General features: G+C 35.5%; 6 protein-coding genes across 6 annotated transcripts; 3 read left to right on the top strand and 3 right to left on the bottom strand.

The window, feature by feature from the left end:
- Positions 1 to 343: 343 nt before the first annotated feature.
- On the top strand, positions 344 to 2,767 carry FG386_003431 (polyphosphate synthetase VTC4; the record flags this gene model as incomplete). The annotated part of the gene is made up of 1 exon (XM_067342893.1): positions 344 to 2,767. One exon carries the CDS (start codon positions 344 to 346, stop codon positions 2,765 to 2,767), a length of 2,424 nt encoding a protein of 807 aa, XP_067199120.1.
- A 485-nt stretch (positions 2,768 to 3,252) lies between these two features.
- FG386_003430 (uncharacterized protein) lies at positions 3,253 to 4,335 on the bottom strand (the record flags this gene model as incomplete). Its single annotated transcript, XM_067342892.1, has 1 exon — positions 3,253 to 4,335. The coding sequence occupies one exon, from the start codon at positions 4,333 to 4,335 to the stop codon at positions 3,253 to 3,255; it is 1,083 nt and encodes a 360-aa protein (XP_067199119.1).
- A 323-nt stretch (positions 4,336 to 4,658) lies between these two features.
- FG386_003428 (uncharacterized protein) lies at positions 4,659 to 5,273 on the bottom strand (the record flags this gene model as incomplete). The annotated part of the gene is made up of 1 exon (XM_067342890.1): positions 4,659 to 5,273. The coding sequence occupies one exon, from the start codon at positions 5,271 to 5,273 to the stop codon at positions 4,659 to 4,661; it is 615 nt and encodes a 204-aa protein (XP_067199117.1).
- A 1,384-nt stretch (positions 5,274 to 6,657) lies between these two features.
- Positions 6,658 to 12,504, top strand: FG386_003427 (SNF2 family N-terminal domain-containing protein; the record flags this gene model as incomplete). The annotated part of the gene is made up of 1 exon (XM_067342889.1): positions 6,658 to 12,504. The coding sequence occupies one exon, from the start codon at positions 6,658 to 6,660 to the stop codon at positions 12,502 to 12,504; it is 5,847 nt and encodes a 1,948-aa protein (XP_067199116.1).
- A 432-nt stretch (positions 12,505 to 12,936) lies between these two features.
- FG386_003426 (extracellular membrane associated protein with 3 EGF domains and a transmembrane domain) lies at positions 12,937 to 13,845 on the top strand (the record flags this gene model as incomplete). The annotated part of the gene is made up of 2 exons (XM_067342888.1): positions 12,937 to 13,207; positions 13,382 to 13,845. 2 exons carry the CDS (start codon positions 12,937 to 12,939, stop codon positions 13,843 to 13,845), a joined length of 735 nt encoding a protein of 244 aa, XP_067199115.1.
- Positions 13,846 to 14,612: 767 nt separating this feature from the next.
- Positions 14,613 to 17,009, bottom strand: FG386_003425 (aspartyl (acid) protease; the record flags this gene model as incomplete). Its single annotated transcript, XM_067342887.1, has 1 exon — positions 14,613 to 17,009. One exon carries the CDS (start codon positions 17,007 to 17,009, stop codon positions 14,613 to 14,615), a length of 2,397 nt encoding a protein of 798 aa, XP_067199114.1.
- Positions 17,010 to 18,173: the final 1,164 nt, after the last annotated feature.

Here is an 18,173-nt window from a genome sequence, read left to right as displayed (position 1 = left end):
TTACTGTTTAACGTATATTTTTATAGGCTTTAAGTGATTTTCAAATTCATATCATTTCCACCGGGTAAATCACCAAACTTTGCCTTCTTTTCTTGCCTTTCTCGTATTCAATCAATGTCTCTTCATTTCTCCGCTCCTACTCGATCCTGAGTAGTGGGTTTTCCCTTTTTCGCAGCCAAGGGAAATCCTAATTTGTTTTTAAAAATTCATCGCTCGAACAAAAGTGTGTGAAATTTGTCAAAACTGAGCAAAAAACACATCATCTTTATTATTTAAATTTACTGATTAAACTCATTAATCGTTTCTCATTTTTGGCCTGCAAAACATATATACATTGATAGTTATGATACCACTCAAGGAGTATTTGAACAGAGCCCCTGACTCCAATGTAAATTACTATGTCGACACAAAAAAGCTTTGTGAAACAATTATTAACTTATCCTCGCAATATGGTCCAAACAAGATGCTAGCTTCCGAGTATGTCAGGATAAACCGGATCGGAAAGGTCATAAGAGTGAATGATGGCAACTTGCCTCAGGTAATGTCTGAGGTCAATATATGCGACTTTGTGTTCCGCGAAAAGTTGAACCAGGAAATAAACAAAGTGAACAGGTTCTCTACCACCAAGCATGAGGAGATATACAGAGGAATAATGAGAATAGGAAAGTCTATCAGAACCGAAATAATGATTCCAATTGATAAATTTTTGAGTGAATACAATAGAAGGGACGCAATTATAACTGGATTTAACGGAAATAAAGCCGATTCCAACATTACTTTAGACCCAAAAAACAATGACAACGTGAATTTGGGTGTAAGGAACTCCAACATTGAGAATTATTCCTCGCTTTACAGGCAAAAACTGATTCAAGCAGAAAAACAGTTGAATCACATGAGCAACGAAATTGTTCACTTAGACTTCTACATAAGGACCAATTTCAAGATGTTAACAAGACTTTGTCGTTTTTTTGACATCATGTTAAACTCTTCCGCGAGCACATGGTTTCAAACACAACTCATAAAGGAAAAATTCGTAGCTGTGAATATTGACATATTACTGGTATTGCTGAGTCTGGCTTGGAAAAGATACAGGGACTCTGAAACAAAAATAGCCAATTTTCTGGACTTGCATCAGAGTGAGAAGAGTGATTTCGACCTTGAAAAAGATAAAAAATCAAAAAATCTTAGCAAAGTTGCAGAGGGAAAAGACGATAGATGGAAGCCTCCAGAGACATTCACCAGAAGCACAACCAAATATTGGGTTCATCCAAACAATGTTGTATCAGCAAAAGTCGGGATAGTTCGTTACGTCCCATATTTGATATTCGGTCTGTCCAACGGTGAACTTGAGACTCTTTTGGATCCATATATGTGTGTGGAGGGACACAATATCATAGATCCAAATGTGATAGAGGAAAGCCAACCAATAACTTCAGTTTACCTAGACAACGAGGACGGCGAATGCTATAGCAACAGAATCTCAAGATTTGAGGGTGCTCAACTATTTAGACTAAGATGGTACGGTTCAAATGAGGGAAGCAAGGAAAAGGAAATATTTATGGAAAGGAAGACTCATCACGAGGAATGGACGGGAGAAAAAAGCACAAAAGAAAGGTTTTCACTGCCTCAAAAATACGTTTTTGGCTATTTAAAGGGAGAAATCGGTGTAGACTACCTCGCATCAAAAGAAATTTTTTATGGAGATTCAACAAGGAAGAAGGTGGAATTTGCTTTAAATGTTCAGAACTACATAACCCGTCATAATTTACAGCCACTTGTCAGGACGTCTTATTTGAGAGCTGCTTTTCAGAATCAAGACAACAACCAGGTCAGATTTTCCATTGACACCAATTTATGTATGGTTAATGAATACATACCGAATGGCCACGCAAACGAACCATGGTGCAGATTTGCGGAGGAAGTACTGTCCAAGAACGAGGTTACTAGGTTCCCATACGCCGTGTTAGAAGTTAAATTGCAATCAGAGCAACCAACATGGGTTTCCGAGATGCTCAGAAGATGCAATGCCACCCTAGTTTACAAATTTAGCAAATTCCAACATGGTATGGCCATTCTACATAAAGATAAAGTTTCTGCATTGCCACATTGGATTCAAGAGTTTAACAACAATAACAACTTCATATCCTGCAGTTCTATATCAGAGTTTGGAGACAGCAGAAGCAACTACTTTAATTCATGCAATTCAAATAAAACACAAAGCAACTCGAACACTGCTATTATTGATAAACTATTAAAGTCTTACTTAAACATCACACACTTTGACTTGAATGGACTTCAGATACAATGGAACAAAACTGTGGATGACATTCAGTACTCTAACAACAATCAAGTTTGGAACAATAACAACGACGAGTATCTTATAGACTCGAAAAAAATCAGAAAAATCGATCCTAAAAGTCTATTTGCTGCAGAGAGAGTACTTTTGTTTTGGATAAAAAAGTGTATGTACATCTCAACGGTATTGATTTTATTGTTATCCAAAGCCAAGCGTAAAATTCATATTAAATACCTCCCAACATATGTTTTCAGCTATTTTGAATACTCCCTCGTCCCTCTCGTAATTTGCGTACTAATATATTCCTTACTTGTTTACTTTAAGAGATGCGACACTATAGAAAGAAGAATGGTAAGGTCTTTAGAGTGCGAAAAGGAGAGAATTGACTTTCCCGAAAGCTCCTTTGTTATTTTCTCAATTTCATGTTTTATATTGGTCTCGTCTTTACTGTTAAATGTTGCAATTAAATAGCGAAGGACATATCATAGCATGGTAATAAGTTAAGTCTAATTTTGAACAAGTTTTTTGTCTTTGAAACATGATTTACTTAACTGTACAGTGTCTTTGTTCCCACTTTATAGCTTAATTGCTTAAATAAATGTCATGCATGCTCCTCGTAATATAGTATAAAACTTTCTGCTCAATAAAGTTTGCTTAAAAATGACGGTCATTTAGCTTGAACCCAGAAAACCTCATCTAAAGCAGTCTTGCTGCAAAAATGGGAAATTACAGAATCACCTAAGGATTCTACCAGAAACACAAACTGGGCGCAAATAGATGTTTCTTAAATTATTGTTTGAGAGAACACAAAGTTAAGGCTTCACACAGAATCTCTTTTTATGATTGCAATTTGAACGAGAGCAATAACGATTTTGATAAAAACAAGAAAAAGATAACAATGTTAATATCATATATATCTTAGGTGTTAGAAGAGCAGACTAAAATTCAACAAAGCACTATTTTATATCTTTTATGATCTGTTTGGAAATTTCCTTCATTTCTCTGAATAATTCCTCGCCCTTTGGCGAAAATGAACCGTGTTTGTTTGGAGTTTGAGACTTCTTAAGTTGAATACAGTTGTTTACACGTCTTATATCCGAATTAATTCCACTTATAAAAGGAGGCCAAATATCCTTAACGTACTCGACAGAACTAGTAAGTATCATATTATACTCATTTATTGTTTTTTTTATCCAAAATGGCAATATCTTAATCTTGCTTAAAAGAGTATTGTCTATATAACCAATAAACTTGGATATTTTGCTTACTTTAGAGCGATCCTTCGAATTCAAGCTCTTCTCAGGCACCGAAGATACTAGAAAAATGTCCTTTGAGAATTTAACATTTTTAAATTTTGGACTCTTGAGTGTAGACCATATTATTTTTGATAAGTTAACTAGACTTGAATTGTGAGATTCTGATTTGTGTACTATCATTCTCATAAGATAGACGAAATCCATTAGTCTCGCATATCTATATTCGATGTTTCTGAATTCATTGCACCTCTCTATAATTATTTCTGATATCTTCTCTGGAATAATTCCCAATTCTATATTTTCGTTGTGGAAAAAACACCTTTGACGGATAAGTTTGATTAACTTTAGTGTTTTATTTGAACTTGAATACAAACAATCCAAGACCTTGAACATATTTCCCGTTACTTCTTTTTTGTTATTTGAGATTTTGAAGGTCAAAAATCTTGGAGAAACGAATTTTCCCTCCGCTAAAGCAAATATAGCAAGTTGAATTGCATAGTCTAAGTTTGCTATCTGTGGCACTCTTCTAAATACTTGCTCCTGAGAAGAAGTAAGCAAAAGAAAGTTCTTCTTTTCCGAATTAGAAAGAGAGGACGAGAAAAAAAAGAAATCGGTCTCAAGAGATGGATCCGAAAGACCCTTTACTTTTTTCTCGTTTAACTGATCACCTTCCGCGTTCTTTCCCTCTTCTCCACAGTCATCTTCCTTACACTTCCCTTCTAATCGAAGAGAATCCTCTTGAGAATTTCCCTCTATTTCTACTTTGCCATTTCCACCTATCATACTCCTAAGCGTAACGTTATCATTTCCAGCTACTTTCGAACATAGAACATGCTCGCACAATACTAACACTAGAAATAAAAGGATAAAGCTCAGACTTCCTTCTCGTGAGACAACTGAGTTTATCATTTTCGTTTTAAGTAAGGAAAGATAAGGTAAACACCTTGGTTTTTTGTTTTCATACAGTAGTTATAAATTTTGATAAATTTGTGTGATTTGGCGCGTACTTCAGTTATTTTACGGTACTTGGGATCGACATGTAAAAGTAAATAAGTCTATATGCAATGCATTTGAACATTTTTTTTTAATTTGAACAAGTTGACTTTTTATTTAAGTCCAAACAAGTTTGGAGACTCTAAGCTATTTTTATGGTCAGAAACATTCGGTTTAGATTCATAAACTGCAGTAACTGCCTTTCTTTGGTAATTTGTAGCGTAACCTTTTAGTTGGATGTAATATATTTTCGTCTGATCAGAGTTAATGGAACTAGGAAAATAAAGAACAATGTAACTGACATTCTTAAACTTGTTTGCCCTTAGGTTGTACTCGAATGCTCCGCAAAAGTCTTCAATAAGATCCAGGGACTGTGCAGGCTCCAATTCATCTACTGTTGAGAAGTCAATATTTTCATTATTTATGTATACCTTAACACGGCTAGGTGAGGTTCCATTATCTCCACCTATTATCGTAATAGAGCTAATGGAACAGGGTGTACTAAAAGGTATAAACAACATAAGCTCTGGATCGTCTTCTTGTGACTCACAAAAAAAATCCTCGTTTAAACGGTCTGAATAAAGACGAAATAACTGCTTGCAAGATCCAAAATTAAGTTCGTTAAGCGCATGTATCCCTTCCGTATTTATATAGGATAACAGGTCTGTTCCTCCTACTGTCTCTGATTCTTCTCTGCAACCACACCCTTGTCCATGTTCCCCAGGCATGCTTACTATCTGCTGTTTACTTAGTATTGTATATAAATACGCTAATCTTTGTGTATATCCAACAGTTTAGTCTCAATTCCCTTCGTGCACCTCACACATACTCCAAATCTAAGCAGCCGTGTTATTTGTTTATTGTATCTCCCTATTTCGCTTGAAATAAGAAAAGGTACTCTGTTGCGTAAAATGAAAGAAAACCTGCCTCAATACACAGTCAACAAAGTGCTCACTTAATACAAAGCTCTATTTTCCCTATCCAAACAGTATAAACCAACTTGATGTTCCTTTATATTTCCGAAGAACAATACCATAAAACAAAAAGCCGTATAAAATTAAACAAATAGTTCCCGCCACTTCGTTTTTAATTTATTTCATTCGGATTAAGCAAGGGGATGAAAATAAACAGATTTGGTAAAATTGAAAAGACTTTTTTGCGTTCTGCAAAACTATGTTTACCTTCAAAATCCTGCTCCAAGATTCAAAAGTGATTATCACTAAAAATTAGTAATGCGTAAACCCTGTGATGGATTTTCTTTTAGCAATACGGGCAGTTAAAGTGAAAACCGAATGGACAAGTCTGTAAAGAACTTTGAGGACTCCATGAATGCATATGCTGAATTCGCACCAAATAAGAGTTGTGTGTAAAAGAACTTGCACATTTCGCTTGTTCCGGACGCAAATGTCAAACAAGTGAAAGAAAGGAAGAGGCTTTGGTAAACGGGCCAAGATGCATTATTGCAGCTTTTTACTGGCCACACGCATCAACTACAAACTGATTAATGTATTAAGCACGAATCAATAGCCTTTACGAATACAGTTTAGTGCTTAATAATAAAAAGATGTGTATTTGTTGGTTTTATAGATTTACAAGGCAGTCAAAAGCAAACCCTTTTTAAAAGACAATTATCTGCATAGGACTAAAGCTTTCCTGTTATATTTTTTATTTAATTCACATATACTCTGCTTTTGTGTGTAAGTCATTCTATTTTTATGCACTTATTTTTATTCAGAGTTGTGGTAAAAACTTACCTGTAAATTAAGGCGTATTAAAATCCAAATAATATGCCAGCGCCTATGACAAATAAAAATACACAAGCCATAAAGTAAAATACAAAATAAAAAAAATAATGTATTTAATATAAAGCAATTGGCTTTATCAGAAATAAATATTGTATCTTTAATTGTACTTTATCGTTATAAATAATAATAATAATAATAATAATAATATCAATAATATTCGTATAATAATATTAATATCGATAATATACATTATAATCCAACCGAGTAAGCAGGCACGAAAACGTACAATTTTATCGTAAAGGAACAATAATAATACAATAAAGGTCCCGTTCAAATGGCATCGTGTTTGCAATACATTGTTCGGTAGATGAGCTTCGAAGTTGAATTTTCAGACTCTTCCACAGAGGAGGAGCCAAAGACTTTGGCAGAGGGCGTTTTGAGTAACAATGCAAGACCTAAAACTGAGGAAAGTAGCTGCTCCAGGAGTGGGAGAGTCAGGAGGATGAGGTATTTGGATTTTTCTTTGATCGACGAAAATCAAGACAACCTCTCTGAAGTGGATTATCTGGATTCTAAATACGGAGGTATAAATTTCGGCTTGAGCAAAAAGAGGAAACAGGATGCTGATGAAGACTATGAAAACGAGGAATACAAGCATGATAAGGCATTCAAGGACGGCAAGAACAGGAGCAGAAACAAATACAGAGACTACGATGAAGATTATGATAACGAAAGAGACTTGAAGGAGAGTGGAAGGAGAAGACAAAAAGGCAAAGCTGGGTACAAAAAAGAAGCTGGATCTACCAGACCCGTGAGAAGCTCTAGAAAGACAGTCAATTACTCCGATTCAGATGGTTCTGTATCCCTGTACTCGATTTCGGACGATTACGATGAGTATGAAAGTTGTAAATATACCAAAAAGGAGCCAAGGAGAAGAGAAAACAAAAGAATAACATACGAAGATGATTATGATAGCGACGATGCAAAAGAGGGCGACGATTTCCAATTAAGTTCAGATCAAGTACAAGAAAATGTGAAGAACATAGATCGAGTGTTGGAAAGTAGAAGCAGTAAGGAAGATAATGGTACAATGGAGTATAAAATAAAGTGGATGGGTTATTCTCATTTACACAATACATGGGAGACCCTTGATTCGCTAATCAGAGAAAACGTGGGTGGTATGCGAAGATTGGAGAACTTTCAGAAGAAGATGGCTGAAGTCCGACAAAGAAGACAGTTTATGACTGAGGATGAGATTGAACAGGAGGACATAAATTTTGAGATTCAGAAACAACTGGACATGGACGCACTCATTCCTGAGAGAATCGTTGATATATTTCAAGAGGAGGAAATCGTGGCTGATGAGAAGGAAAACGATAGCACTTATGCAGGAGATAAAAAAGAGCGTACTAGGACTCAAATATACTACTTTGTCAAGTGGTTAAGTTGTCCGTATGACCAATGTACATGGGAGTCCTACGAGACTCTTGTGGAACACAACTTTTTGCATCACATCGAAGCCTTTAATGCGAAGATGGACTTCATCTGCAAATACAATGGGGAATACGACTATGAAATGAGATCTTTGTCCCTAACCTCCTTCGAGCCTTATCTTTCAACGCCGTTTTACATGGGTAACGCCAGGACAGACATGAGCAAAACGACGGAAGAAATAATGAGTGGGGAAAGCAGCATCAATTTGGACAACCTCAACTCTGAGTCTTCTTTCCAAAACAACAAACTGAGGGACTATCAGGTTTACGGATTAAACTGGATCATATCTAGGTTTAAGAAGAACGTCAACGTATTATTGGCAGATGAGATGGGTTTGGGAAAAACGGTTCAGACAATTTCAGTGGTGGGACATTGTATATATATGGAGAAAATAATCGCTCCTTTTTTAGTTGTGGTCCCGCAAAGTACCAGTGACAACTGGTTAAGGGAGTTCAAAAAGTGGCTGCCCGATTTGAATGTTGTTTTGTATCATGGAAATGCATATGCAAGGGAGTTAATAAGGAATTATGAATTGAAAACCATAAACATGGCAAGTGAAGGGAACTTGAAACGCGAGGCTAATTTCTGTTCTAAGGTGAAAAAGAGATTCAGATTTGACATTCTCATAACAACTCCTGCGATAATAAACAGCCAGCTTGACTGTGAGTTCCTCAAACAAATAGAGTGGTACATGATGATAGTGGACGAGGCCCACCAACTTAAAAATAGGGACAGCAAGAGATTCAAGGAACTACACGACTTTGAGACGAAATACAGGCTATTATTGAGTGGGACCCCACTGCACAATAATCTAGAGGAACTTTGGAGTTTGCTTCACTTTTTGAATCCCAACAACTTTTGCAGCTATAATGATTTTAAACTAAAGTATCCGGATGTCGAAAATCCAAATATCATAAATGTGAACAAGCAAAAACAGTTGGAGGAATTGCAACAAGAGTTGCAGGAGTACGTATTAAGGAGGGTTAAAAAGGACGTAGAAAGGAGTTTACCCAAGAAGGTCGAGAGAATATTGAGAGTTGAGTTGTCGCCTCAACAAACTGAGATTTACAAATCAATACTAACTAGGAACTATTCAGAACTTAGCAAAAATACTGGCGGAACTAAAACCTCGCTTCAAAATATATGTATGGAGTTAAAGAAGGTGTGTAACCATCCGTTTTTGATACATCGTCCAGACCTAGATCCACATAACGGCATTACACTAGCGAGTATGCAACACCAGTTAATATACAGTTGTGGAAAGCTTTGTTTATTAGACAAATTGCTTTTTAGACTCAAAGAAAAGGGAAGTCGCGTGTTAATATTTTCCCAGATGGTAATGATGTTGAATATTATATCCGAATTTTTGGTTTTTAGAGGCTATAAACATCAGAGACTGGATGGCACTATGGGAAAGGAATTGAGGAGAAAGGCGATGGATCATTTCAACTTGCCCAATAGTGACGATTTTTGTTTTTTACTGTCAACGAAGGCAGGCGGTTTGGGGATTAATTTGACTAGTGCTGACACGGTTATAATATACGATTCAGATTGGAATCCACAAAATGATCTTCAGGCTGAGGCAAGAGCCCATCGAATAGGTCAAAAGAAACAGGTCCAAATATATAGACTGGTTACAAAGGACTCAATAGAGGAGAACATACTTGAGAGAGCAAAGACAAAAATGGTGTTGGATACATTGGTCGTTCAGGGACTGAACAAGATCAACAGTGGCGGTGTTGAAGATGGTCAAAATAATAAAGCTATTGGCAGCGGGAACAAGATGGACTTCTCCACTGCCACTTCTGTGGTGGCCATGGCCGCACAGGCTCTTTATGCTAATGGCAAAAAAGGTGCTTGTTCGGGTACCTGTTTTAACAGAGACGAATTAGCTAAGATATTGAAATTTGGAGCTCAAAAATTGTGGAGCAAAAGCAGTAACAATGAGAGCAATAGTGAGGGTGTCCACGGGAACTCCGTCAACAGCGCTTCAAGTGGTGAGAATTGTGATGTAAGTAGCAGTTTTGAGGAGGACAAAAGATTCGCTTCACAAATTGACCTGGACAAGGTTTTGGCAGATGCAGAGGAGAACATGCACGACACCCAGGGTTTGGCAGACGGCTTGCTTCGTTCTTTCTCAAATATCTCTGATTTCAGATACGAGGCTCCCCCACTGATAGTTGACTCGAACACTGGAGTGTTGGTTTCTCTCTCGAAGAAAGGCAAGGGCGAGGAGGACGACAAGAACACCATGGAGTTAGATAACAAAGAATTTTGGGAGAGGACAATACCTGAAGAGGAAAGGAGAAGGTATTTGGAGACTCGAAAGGAGAATATAGTGACAGGTCCGCGAAAAAGCGCAATGAGAGACGGAGCATTCAGATTCAAGGATGGCTTTGGTAGAAAAAAAAGCAAAACCAGCGATTGTTTGAACGACAATAATGTTGGGAGTGTAGAGGTTGACTTGTGCACAGCGACCAAAAAATCAAAGAGGAGCAAACTAAGAAACGGCAAAAAGTGTGTAGAGTCTAGTTGTTTGGTGGAAAAGGACAGCAGTACTGCCGTGAACTGTATCCAAGATGGTTACTTGACTAACAAGAGCGAAACTAAAACTGAAAGTGATAGTGGCAGGAAGATGCAGGACAATCCAAACGAAAGAGGATACAGGAACGCGAATTACCCACTTCCACTTCTGAAGCTAGATAGCAGAGGCGATTTTGGGAATTTAATGTCTGACATATCGGGTTTCAAATACGATTATGGCAATCTGGACGAAAGGTTTCCATGTGAGATAAACAATATATATAAATCAATTTCAAGTGGGAAAAGGTTACTGAAAAACGGAAAACGGGCAAAGAGGGACACTAGGCTTTTGAATCCAAAAAAAAGATTTAAAGTTTTTAGATCCATCTTAAAGTACGGTGATCCGTACAGAAGACTGGATGACATTGTCATTGATTCGAGATTCAAGAAAGGTACAGACGCGGATGTGATACTGAATGAAGCCCAGATAATTATTTCGCTTTGCTACGAAAAGTCCAGGGAGAATGGTGAAGATGCAGGTTGCAGCGACTATTACGATGGCCACTGCGACCTTGACTCTAATCAATACGGCGAAGACTGTTCCCTTGAAAGCAATGGAAATAACAAAAACAAGAGGAGTTTGCTTTTGATAGGAAGTAACAGGGCGAATCCTTTAGAACTTGTAGACAGAATAAAAGCGTTGTCTGCCCTGGACAAGCTCATGAAAGAATGCAATCCCGGTGTGGACCGGCCGTGGAAACTCCCAACAGGACCCTTGTCTCGTCCAGACAGATGTACAGCCGTCAAAAGTGACTGCGTTGACGAAGACGGGGACTGTAATGAAGAGGAGGACGAGGCGGATGAAGAGGAGAGAGTTTTGGAACTAGAAAACGAGTGCGAGGGGAGTGATGGTGAGATGAGCGAGGGCGAGAAGAGTGGATTCAAGGAGAACGTGAAGGGAGACAACAGGGATGGCGAGTGCAGAAAGACGGACGAAAAAGACGAGACGAGCCCAACAGGCTCTGTTGACGGGTGTGCAGAGAACATCATTGACGTGAAAATTGAGGACAGAACTGAGACTCAAAACGGAGCAGTAAGCGAGTGTGAGGAAACAAAACAAGAAAGCCGTTCCTGTGAGAGCGAAGGGGATTATCTGAAATTTGAATTGCCTCCACTACTTGTTAAATCCCTAAGAATGCCGTCTTGGGGAGTCCCTTGGACACTGGAAACGGATAAAAACTTACTTAAGGGGATCTATGTTTACGGATTTTCCAACTGGACACTTATGTCAATGGATGAAAATTTGTCTCTTTCGTGCATAAGAGACATTAAGTTTGATAAACTCAAGCAAAGAGCATTGAGAGTGTTGAAAAATCTTCACTCTGTAGTGGTAGTAGGGAAAACTGCTAGGAAGAGGAGGAAAACAAGTGTAAATAGCAACTTTAATTCAAGCTCAACGTCACCTTGTTTCTCTAGATCGCCATTAGAGCAGGACTCAGTCGCTGCTGAAAGCAAATCGGAATTATGTGGGAAAAAGAAGAAAGGCAAAACGGGAAAGCTTCAAGAATCGCTTGTAAAGTCTGACACAAATTTGTCTCTAGTCTCATCACCTGCAGGAAAACTACCCTCTTGTCTAAGCAACAGAAATGAGCAAGCTGTCGCAGGACGCAGAAAAAAAGACGTTTTAGAATTCGTAAAGGAGTGCATTAACATGGACGAAAAGCAGCTTAAAAGACATACAAGGACTTGTTTAAATAACGGAAGTGTAAAGACTCAAGTAGCTGAAATAAGGAAGCTGTTTCAACCTGGAAATTACATGTCAGATTCTGATATCGTTGCTAGTCTTAAACTCTATCTCCCTTCAGTTGGAGATGAAATTAATAAGATACTCGAACTTTCACCAGATGAAACTACTAAAAAGAGATTGCACTCTTCTCTCTGGTCGTTTATTGCCAAATGCACTGTTTTTCAGCCCTGTGATATCGAAAAAATATATCTTGGCTGGAAAGGAGTCACAAATGCCGAAGGATTCGAAGGAAGGATCACCAATGATGACGGTAAGCAAACCAGTACTGACGGCAAATCAGGTAAGGACAAAACAGAAAATACCATAGGTGCTGAAAGGGAGCGTTGTCATGATAATGTGCTTTCAAAGGATGAATTAGGATGTGAGCCACGCACCGGAGAGACTGGTTGAGTATTCATCAAGAAAGTAGTTTACATTAGTATTGCTTTTAATTTTTAATTTTAAATATTATCTCTCAAGGAACCTGGTGTTTTTGTTTCCTCTTAAACGCCTGTATTATTTTGCATGCATGGCCCGCAAATATGTTTACAGCGTAACAGATATTAAACACAATATAATGTTTTGCCTTAAAATTGTGGTTTAAGCGAAATACAACTAGTTTTAGTAGGTTAAGCATACATTTAAATGCGTCATTATATTCGAAACTTAACTCGAAACGAAATGAATATTTCGCTTTGATTCCCTCGCAAATCGGCACGTTGATTATAAGGCAGTATTAATTGGAGGAGTTGAGGGTAAATTTAATTAAAAAACAGAGCAGGAAAACGAGCAACTCGGCTGAATAGACTTAATTTTCAACTGAATCTGCACATCAAAATCAGTATGTCATTTAAATTAGATAGCAATCACAGTGAAAACTCTCAGAACTTGGATGATATTTACTCGGCTCTAACTCAAAATCTGATAGAAAACTACGCTTCCACTCTCAGAAAAATGGATACCTCAGAAATTCCATTTGAATCCTTTTGTCCAGGAGACCAAACACTGAATTGTGGTATGAATGGAAAATGCGTGTCTTTGGGAGTAGCATCAGGTATAAAGCAGTTCGTTTGTGTATGTTCTGATGGATACACTGGAGTTAAATGCGATCAAGGTATGTTTTTCCATGTTAAATCCTAATGATTCACTGAACTCACCCCTTATTAATCATCACTTTTGCCTTAATTTTATATTCATTACCCGACGATTTTTGCATTATTACCACATATTTTCCCATTAACAACCCTGTAAAACAACCGTATAAACTAAAAATCTCAACCTTATTTAGTTTGGGATGCTTGTCTCACCGCTGGACCAACAACTCTGTGTTTAAATGGTGGCATTTGCAAGGCAAAGCAAGAAAGTCCATTCTTCTCCTGTGAATGTCTTCCTGGGTTCACTGGTGTCAGTTGTGAAATTGAAAACAATGTATGCAAAACAAACAATCCATGTCAAAATGGCGGAAAATGTACATATGTTAGTGAAAACCTTCCCATAATATGTACTTGTCCCTCTGGATATGGTGGTGATTATTGCCAAATTGTAATTAAACAGGGAATCGGTGGTGCGGGAGTAAAACTCCACCCAACACAAATAATATTAACATGGGGATTCATGATTCTGTTGCTATCCTCCATACTGTATTGTACATTCTCTGTTGTATATGATATTTTGTCCAAGAGAAAATATGACAAGAAGAAAATACAAGAGGAAAAAGAAGAAAAAAATAAAATGGCAGAGCATAGTGAGTAATTTATCCCATGATCTAACACAGTTATAGGAGAAAGTTAAACAACACTTGTCGTGTCCCATTGGACTCACACGTCGCAAACATGGCAAGATAAATAAATCCCTTAATTATTATATTACACGAAAATGAAGCAAAGGAAACATTGTTATTAAAATTAAAAAAATGCTTAAATTCAAATCTAATACTAAATAATAAACTACGATTCTTCTATAATTGTATGTTTCTTATTTTATCCTCTGAAAGAATCAATTTTTATTTATTCTCGTATTATTTGTATTTTTTAAAGGCAAACAAATTATATTTAATATTAAAAGCAATAAAAACCATTGAAGCATTAATAACAAATAATCGCTTAAATAAAATATTAATTTTATTTAATCTATTAAACATTTTGTTCTTCATTTAAGTATCCATTTTCCTCTTTATTTTTAAGTCCAATATATTCTTGTTATCACATTAAATATATTATAAAATACCATGTAAAATAGAGAATATTCTGATTTTATTTAATTATATGATAAAAAATATATTTATACTTTAAATAAATGCCTATTATTACCATTTACCCTTATATATCTTTATCTACTTGTTTTACTACGCTACAATTCTACATGAATTATTATTTATGCATTTTCTGCTTAATTAAATATTAAACACTATAATAAAAATGTTAAATTATAACAACAATAAATAATCCCTCTAAGTTTAAATATCCATTAAAAAAATACCTGAATTTAATTATTTAATTATTTAAATTTCTCTGTTTTCTCTATTTTGTTTCTGCTTGGTTAGACAATGAAAATGAATAATGAATTAATGCAGTTATGAATACCAATAACCAGTGAATATAAGTTGGCTGTGTGGTATTAAGAGAACCCGAAGATTTATTTGAGTTGCATTCGCCATTTCCAGATGAATCTCCGTTTACATTACAACCATCTGTTGACTCTTCTTCATTTTCTTCAAAACCATCAAGCAAATTTAAATTCAAATTATAATTAGAAACAGAAGAATCATAACTTGGTAACGATACAGTACCGTTTTCATTTTTAACTACCTCAAGATAATTGTACTGATTATGCTCATTCATTTGTTGTTTGAGATAATCATGTAAACTATCGCTTGTACTGTTCTCTTGATCTAGAGGTATTATACCGTTTTCAACTGAATGATTTGTAACACCAGCAGACTGAGCAGACGAAGGAGACAAAAAAGAGGAGAGTGAGGATGGCATAGTTAAGTTTTTTTGATCCCAATTAGTTTCAAAAATGGTGTTTTCATCAGTGTATCTGTTTAATGTTGACTTTGAGGTGGATGGTGAAGAAACTTTCAACTCAGAAGTTGAAGATTTCTCATTTTGTATTGGTACCAAATGTTGATGAGTATTAGAATCAAATACCAATACCTCAGATTTCATTATTGAATCTGGTGATGAAGTTGATGTATCCTTTAATAACTGTGTCATCTCCAATGTTGATGTTCTTCTAGCATGGGCTATTTGTGGACATTTCGCTTTCACAAATGATACTCTTGAATTCTTTACATCAATAATAACATCTTTATTTATGAAGAATGAAGCACCAAGAACCAAAAACGATTTATCCGAGTCGAAACCCAAACAGTATGTATTTCTGTATTTCTTATATAAATATTGAGCTGGCTCCCACCTTATCTTTAAGTTTGGAAATCCTAATGTTATTACTGGAAAACGAGACATTTCACTCGGTTCTCTCAATTTCCAACATCTCTCTCCTTTTGTTGTTTCAAGTAATATTCTTGATAATGACGAATCGATGTCAAATTCATTATTTCCTCCCATTTCATTTTCTGTTTTGTTTATCTGATTTACAATGCTCTCAATTAGAGTGTTGTTATTTATATCTTCCAAGTAAACCTTTGCGTTAAAATTAGTGCTTGTTAAGTCACTCGCTGTGTCAGTAGTTATTGTCTCATTATCTGCAGTTTTTAATGTTCTATATATTCTTTTTCTAAGTAACGCCGCTCCTGGTACATCACCTGGGAATATTGAGACTTCGCTTATTCCAACTTCTGTTGGTTCTTTTATTCCAATGTATTCTAGCATTTTGGAACCTGCTTCCACTAAAGTTCTGAATGTTGATTTTGTTTCTGTTTCTGCTATTCTTTGGTTAATCACATTTAATATTTGGATAAATATCTGTTCTGGAAAATAAGTTAACGTTGTACCACTATCTATTACAAGAGGTATAGGCTTTACATTTCCTGAAGAATCCGTAGGAAGAATTATTTTCGTTTGATGAACAGACACTCTTGTAAGATGTACATAATAATTTCCATTCATTATTGACAATGGTGTCCAATTTATTCTCTCTGCATTTTTATTTGAGTCAGAATTTCCATTACGTATTGATGAACTTGAAATATATGAGAAACCAAGGAATCTATTGATAGTTCCTTCATTGCTTCCTTGTTGTCTAAATGATTTATCATTAGCATTCTCAGAGTCACTTAACAACCAATATTCAGAATTGTATCCTCCAAAAGAAATCATTCCACCTTCAGAACTAAAACACATTGATAGCACTGCATCCTTTAAATATTTTGACTTTTTGTTCCATGTCTGGAATAACGGTGCTCTTTCTTGGGAACTTGCTGTATAAGCCAACCCAAGAATCCCAGAAGCTGCCTGAGTATAGAACAAATTTGTTTCATGTGTTATACCACCAAATATAGTTGCTAAACCTACAACATAAGGTGCTGCTTCCTTTGAATCGCCTTTCTCATTTCTGAGCGAAACAAAATCTTCAAAATAACTTCCGGAAAGACTGCTTCCCTCTAAGTAGTGTATTGTATATGCACATTGTCTTCTTTTATTCACGCAAACCTTACAATAAGAATGGCATGGAACCTCTCTCATTGTTGTACTTTTGAACGGATCATAATAAGGGTCCAAATGCGTACCACATTGTTGACATTGTGTCGAACTAAAAGCAAGTAAATTACTTCCTGTGTCCAATATTACACTTTGCCTTTGTGGCACTGGAAGACCAACAAATATGTCTGAATAAAAATATGCTGTTGAGACTATACTCCCATACGCTTTAATTTGGATTCTACAACTTATTAAATTCAAATAACCAATAAATAGCACTGAAAAAAATATGAATAATTGCTTTATGCTTTTCATCCTTGGTGGTTTTATGGAAAAATAATAATAAATGTACGATTCTAATTTATTATGTATTTAACCACTATTAAATGGCGATTTTAAACCTTTTTATGTGGTTATTTGAATCTGCCAAATGTTTGTTGTGTTCTTCCTCTAGGAGTATGTTAAATATATATTAAATGCACACAATACTGTCTATTCACACCTAGATGCATCAAAACTTATTCATTCAAATTTAATACGCGTAAATTGCATCTCTTTAAGGCATAGCTGTACAGATATCCCGCCTGAAAATATAATCATTTCACAAGTGTTAGAAAAAAATTCTTAAAGGTATGGGTTAAAATTTCATGGAAAAAACAATCCTAATAACACTAATAATTTTTATAATTATTATATTTATTGAGTCGTAGTTTTCTATATTGTACTTTTGAGAAAACATTAAAAAATTACTACTATATTATTTAAAAAAATGGAGGGCTAACCATAATCCTTTACATACACTTTTTAATAATAGTATTTGCTAAATATCTTTAGTTAGATAAATGCATTGTTATCAATACCGGTTTATTAATATTTTCAATTAAAACAAAAATTATGTGGGGTCCACATGTAAACTATTATTAATTTAAACGGTAATTACATTTAAGTAGACACAAAAAATGCACACAACCTTTCAATAAGAATGTTTTAACATGATTAATAAATAAATTATTAAAAATTTTTTTGTCATAAAAGAATAAGATAAATTAATGCATTCATTAAGATTCTAAAAAAAATAGCCGATAAAATGCTTAATGCTTTTATCGCTAGTATTTTTTCTTAATTGAGCGTTTAAAATAATACTTGCAAATGTACTACTCTGACTAAGACCTATACGTCTGGGCCCCCAAAGAAAGACAACAAAAAAGTTAGACATGTAAAAAAGTCAAAAGTGGTAAATAAAAATTGCAATTTTTAAAGAAAAAACAAGGGAAGGTAGAAGAATGAGCGATACAAACATTAATTAGAAATCCTTAAGCATTTTTTTTGACAGTGGATATTGTAAGAATATACAAGTTTATATACAAATTAATATTTAGGTAGTCACAAGCACACACATGGGGTATTGAATCAAAATCTAAATGAAATAATTAGTACTGCAAGTGCTTTTGAAATGACTTAAGTTAGTGATATAAAGTA

The sequence above is a fragment of the Cryptosporidium ryanae genome, assembly GCF_009792415.1.
Source record: "Cryptosporidium ryanae isolate 45019 chromosome Unknown contig_8, whole genome shotgun sequence".
NCBI lineage: Eukaryota > Apicomplexa > Conoidasida > Eucoccidiorida > Cryptosporidiidae > Cryptosporidium > Cryptosporidium ryanae.
The sequence above is the reverse complement of the archived record's forward strand: the minus strand, read 5'-3'. Positions and strand labels throughout refer to the sequence as shown.